At 47.2% G+C, this 5,850-nt stretch overlaps 1 protein-coding gene across 1 annotated transcript in view; it reads left to right on the top strand.

The window, feature by feature from the left end:
* The window catches only part of mpdu1b (mannose-P-dolichol utilization defect 1b), an 18,055-nt gene extending 12,669 nt beyond the window's left edge, over positions 1–5,386 (top strand). Inside the window, exons 6-7 of the mRNA XM_080518989.1 lie at positions 2,204–2,314; positions 4,948–5,386. Coding sequence (XP_080375115.1) covers positions 2,204–2,314; positions 4,948–5,082 — 246 coding nt within the window. The 3' untranslated portion in view covers positions 5,083–5,386. The remainder of the gene's footprint in view (positions 1–2,203; positions 2,315–4,947) is intronic.
* Positions 5,387–5,850: the final 464 nt, after the last annotated feature.

Here is a 5,850-nt window from a genome sequence, read left to right as displayed (position 1 = left end):
TGAGTTAGTCTTCACCCTCATCAACCAGGGTACAAGTTCCAGTGTGAGTTAGTCTTCACTCTCATCAACCAGGGTACAAGTTCCAGTGTGAGTTAGTCTTCACTCTCATCAACCAGGGTACAAGTTCCAGTGTGAGTTAGTCTTCACCCTCATCAACCACGGTACAAGTTCCAGTGTGAGTTAGTCTTCACTCTCATCAACCAGGGTACAAGTTCCAGTGTGAGTTAGTCTTCACTCTCATCAACCAGGGTACAAGTTCCAGTGTGAGTTAGTCTTCACCCTCATCAACCATGGTACAAGTTCCAGTGTGAGTTAGTCTTCACCCTCATCAACCAGGGTACAAGTTCCAGTGTGAGTTAGTCTTCACTCTCATCAACCACGGTACAAGTTCCAGTGTGAGTTAGTCTTCACCCTCATCAACCACGGTACAAGTTCCAGTGTGAGTTAGTCTTCACTCTCATCAACCACAGTACAAGTTCCAGTGTGAGTTAGTCTTCACCCTCATCAACCAGGGTACAAGTTCCAGTGTGAGTTAGTCTTCACCCTCTTCAACCAGGGTACAAGTTCCAGTGTGAGTTAGTCTTCACTCTCATCAACCACGGTACAAGTTCCAGTGTGAGTTAGTCTTCACCCTCATCAACCACGGTACAAGTTCCAGTGTGAGTTAGTCTTCACTCTCATCAACCAGGGTACAAGTTCCAGTGTGAGTTAGTCTTCACTCTCTTCAACCAGGGTACAAGTTCCAGTGTGAGTTAGTCTTCACCCTCATCAACCATGGTACAAGTTCCAGTGTGAGTTAGTCTTCACTCTCATCAACCAGGGTACAATTCCAGTGTGAGTTAGTCTTCACCCTCATCAACCACGGTACAAGTTCCAGTGTGAGTTAGTCTTCACCCTCATCAACCAGGGTACAAGTTCCAGTGTGAGTTAGTCTTCACTCTCATCAACCAGGGTACAAGTTCCAGTGTGAGTTAGTCTTCACTCTCATCAACCAGGGTACAAGTTCCAGTGTGAGTTAGTCTTCACCCTCATCAACCAGGTTCCAGTGTGAGTTAGTCTTCACCCTCATCAACCAGGTTCCAGTGTGAGTTAGTCTTCACCCTCATCAACCAGGTTCCAGTGTGAGTTAGTCTTCACCCTCATCAACCAGGTTCCAGTGTGAGTTAGTCTTCACCCTCATCAACCAGGTTCCAGTGTGAGTTAGTCTTCACCCTCATCAACCAGGTTCCAGTGTGAGTTAGTCTTCACCCTCATCAACCAGGTTCCATTGTGAGCTCTCCTGACCATCTCTTCATGACATGAAGAGATTGAAAAGACTCAAATAGGTGGTTTGTACATTAATGGTCACAAAGCTGACTTTCTCTAAGACTTTAGAAATTCTGGTACGGTTGGATTTTGGCCTGGAGCTCGTGGAGACACCTGGACCATGAGTGGACGTTTTAGGAAGAGGTTTAACAGAAACCCTTTAAGGCTTGTGGTACATAACCAGTTACTAAACATTGGTTGATCTGATGAGTGTTGATGTTCTAATCAGGGGAGAACGTCGAGTTGTGTATCGAACAAACAGACATGTTTGATTGGAAGAATCAAGTCCTTCATGTGTCACAACTATACACTGTAATGCATCTGGAAATAGTTTGTGTATGTTCATACAGTAGACCCTTAACATTTCTGCAAATATTTAATGATACCTGAAAACAGTGAAGAGATGACATATAGAAGCAGTGTAAAGTAGTCGACCTACAGTTTGTGAAAATGTACCGTCCCTTCAAAATAACGGAAACAGCCATTATTGTGAAATCCACTGGTAACAAAGGTCGGTACACCCCTACATGAAGATGTTGACGGAGCGTCTGCTCCTGCTGGGTGTGGAGGGAGGAGATGGTGAACTTTTTGGTTGGTCTTTCAAAACGTTCCATCACCACAATCGGGGCAGTGGCAGGGCGTCAGTAAGGCGGCTGGCTTTGGCCTTGTAGGAGACGGGAACAATGAGGGACCGTTTAAAGCACCTGAGAAGGATGCTCTGGCAGGACCAGGGGTCGGGTGTTTCCGTGAACACTGACCAACTGCTGAGTCAGCAGCTGTAGAACTGTAGATCAGGTTCTCTTCACAAATCTGAAGAGGCTGTGCTTGATAGATCTGGGACAGTTTGTGGAGTAAACCCTCAGGTTCACCTCTAATAGTAGAACGTTGTGTCCCTCAGTTGATCCAGGCAGCCGCTAACTTCCACAACGGCCACACGGGACAACTGTCCGCCGTCTCCGTCTTCCTGCTGTTTGCCGGCTCACTGGCTCGCATCTTCACCTCACTGCAGGTAAGAAAACACAAAGTGGTGACTCGGGCTGGAACATGTGGTTCTATCCAGAGGACGACCGTCTGCAGGGCCTGATGTGGCCACTAGAGGACGCCCTGTCCCAGTGAGAGGACAGGAACAGAACCTCACTGGGACCAGTACCAGGGTCCTCGCTGGGAGGAGGCACTTAGTGTTGAAGTGTTCGCTGAGACATGAATTATTTTCACTTCAGTCTGCCCTCAGTAAACATTTCAATGTTCTGGTCTGATGAACGGTTTCACTTGCACTTCTTTTCATTTCATTTTAGAATATCTTCAAACTTTTCCGGCTCATGCAAAAAAAGATATCTATATTTTTTTGGTTTTGTTTTATTTTGGTTTTTTTGACTATTTTTTAAATAGTAATAATGTTTTTAAGTCTTTAACAGTGGGGACAAATGAATAATGAACAAGTGTGCATTTAGCATTAAATAAGTATGTATGTATACCAAGTTTGATCTGATGACAGACTGACCAGTGAAGCCAGAAAGCAGAAAGGACATCTGGATGCTCCCTAGTCCAGAGGGACTGAAACGTCCCTCCTCGCGACTTATTGATGGACGTCTGCTGAACCCCAGGACGTCCTGATGACTGTTTGAATGCTCAAGGAGCAAAGGAAAGGAGGCTCGCTGCTTCCTTTAGCCTAGGAAACACTGATGCTTCCTTTAGCCTAGGAAACACTGATGCTTCCTTTAGCCTAGGAAACACTGATGCTTCCTTTAGCCTAGGAAACACTGATGCTTCCTTTAGCCTAGGAAACACTGATGCTTCCTTTAGAGCCTCCTTTAGCCTAGGAAACACTGATGCTTCCTTTAGCCTAGGAAACACTGATGCTTCCTTTAGCCTAGGAAACGCTGATGCTTCCTTTAGACTAGGAAACGCTGATGCTTCCTTTAGCCTAGGGAACACTGATGCTTCCTTTAGAGCCTCCTTTAGCCTAGGAAACACTGATGCTTCCTTTAGCCTAGGAAACACTGATGCTTCCTTTAGCCTAGGAAACACTGATGCTTCCTTTAGCCTAGGAAACACGGATGCTTCCTTTAGCCTAGGAAACACTGATGCTTCCTTTAGCCTAGGAAACGCTGATGCTTCCTTTAGCCTAGGAAACGCTGATGCTTCATTTAGCCTAGGAAACGCTGATGCTTCCTTTAGCCTAGGAAACACTGATGCTTCCTATACCAAAGGAGACCAGCTCATGCTGTCCCATAATTCCTTGCGGCGACAACATTTAAAGGGCCGGCTCACCAGAGCGTTCATCAGGATGAGTGAAAACGAAGTGAAAGTGTCTAACTGCCACACTAACATGATCGTCTTTCCTTAACTCCTCTAGGAAGCCTCCTAACACCTTTCCTTAACTCCTTTAGGAAGCCTCCTAACACCTTCCCTCAACTCCTTTAGGAAGCCGCCTAACACCTTCCCTCAACTCCTCTAGGAAGCCTCCTAACACCTTCCCTCAACTCCTCTAGGAAGCCTCCTAACACCTTTCCTCAACTCCTCTAGGAAGCCTCCTAACACCTTTCCTTAACTCCTCTAGGAAGCCTCCTAACACCTTTCCTTAACTCCTCTAGGAAGCCTCCTAACACCTTTCCTTAACTCCTCTAGGAAGCCTCCTAACACCTTTCCTTAACTCCTCTAGGAAGCCTCCTAACACCTTTCCTTAACTCCTCTAGGAAACCTCCAAACACCTTTCCTTAACTCCTCTAGGAAGCCTCCAAACACCTTTCCTTAACTCCTCTAGGAAGCCTCCTAACACCTTCCCTCAACTCCTTTAGGAAGCCTCCTAACACCTTCCCTTAACTCCTCTAGGAAGCCTCCTAACACCTTCCCTTAACTCCTCTAGGAAGCCTCCTAACTCCTTTCCTTAACTCCTCTAGGAAGCCTCCTAAAACCTTTCCTTAACTCCTCTAGGAAGCCTCCTAAAACCTTTCCTTAACTCCTCTAGGAAGCCTCCTAACACCTTTCCTTAACTCCTCTAGGAAGCCTCCTAACACCTTCCCTCAACTCCTTTAGGAAGCCTCCTAACACCTTCCCTTAACTCCTCTAGGAAGCCTCCTAACACCTTCCCTTAACTCCTCTAGGAAGCCTCCTAACTCCTTTCCTTAACTCCTCTAGGAAGCCTCCTAAAACCTTTCCTTAACTCCTCTAGGAAGCCTCCTAAAACCTTTCCTTAACTCCTCTAGGAAGCCTCCTAACACCTTTCCTTAACTCCTCTAGGAAGCCTCCTAACACCTTTCCTTAACTCCTCTAGGAAGCCTCCTAAAACCTTTCCTTAACTCCTCTAGGAAGCCTCCTAACACCTTCCCTTAACTCCTCTAGGAAGCCTCCTAACACCTTTCCTTAACTCCTCTAGGAAGCCTCCTAACACCTTTCCTTAACTCCTTTAGGAAGCCTCCTAACACCTTCCCTTAAGCCGGTGAGGTGACGTCGGGGTTCCGGTAAGGAGGTAGGAGGGAGTATTGGGACGTGGCCTCGGGGTCTGAACTGCAGGTCACCAGTCAGCAGGATGAGAGCAGAGCAGCTGTAGGGCCATGTAGGTGTGACCTTGCTGTAAGGACACAGTAAGGGGATGAGAACATGCCCTCCTCCCTTCACCCCCACCTGGTTTGTGTGTTGCAGGAAACAGGAGACACCCTGATGGCGCTCACCTACGTCATCTCCTCGGGCTGTAACGGCGTCATCGCCCTGCAGGTTCTGTATTACTGGAACTGCACTCCAGAAAGCAAGAAGAAGAAGAAGAAGAAGAGGGAGTAGCTCACACACTGGACATGGTGTGTAACGCGTGGAAGAGGAGCCCTGCTGCTGCACCGGTCCGACCTGACGGGCCTCCAGAGTGTTGGAACGCTTCCATTCCTTTTCTATTGTCTTAGTTTGGCACAATCCTGATTGTGTTTCCTGATCATTCCACAGAAAGACGCGAGCTTCTTTTCAACGTGTGGCTCTGTGGTGTTTGAGGTGGAGACTGAAGGTCTGCCGCCACTCAGACTGTGACTGGGGTTTTTATCTTGCTGTTCAAATGTACCCAAGTGAAACCTCAAATAAATGAATGACGCATTCGAAGCCATCCCACCAGTTTCATTGGAATATAAATGTTGTGCAAGTTACTGGCAGTTTGTACTTTGATTACTTCTTCCCTGTCAAAGTGGAGGTTTCTGTAGAAAATGTACCTGATGAATCCCTTCCATGTCCCTGAAGGAGCGTCTGGCCTGGATGTGCCTGCGTCGTCCACTGAAGGGAGGATTCCCCCGGAGAGCAGGACTTCCACTCCTCCTTTTGTCTGCATGTTGTGCAGAACCTGTCTGTCCACCTGAGCTGCTGCCGTAGTGCCCTGGAGCTCATTGCCACATCTTTAAATACTGCTGGTCACGTTGCTTCATGCATCTTTATTAGACTAAATACAAACCACAGGTCCTGGACCAGTTCAGCTTAAATGATGCTCTTCACAGTTTAGTCTCTTCTCAGGGCTGGACTGAAGGCTGGTGTGGCTCCGGGGCCACTGAAGCTTTGCTCGGGCCACTAAAT

This window comes from Blennius ocellaris (assembly GCF_963422515.1).
Source record: "Blennius ocellaris genome assembly, chromosome: 23".
Lineage (NCBI taxonomy): Eukaryota > Metazoa > Chordata > Actinopteri > Blenniiformes > Blenniidae > Blennius > Blennius ocellaris.
The sequence above is the reverse complement of the archived record's forward strand: the minus strand, read 5'-3'. Positions and strand labels throughout refer to the sequence as shown.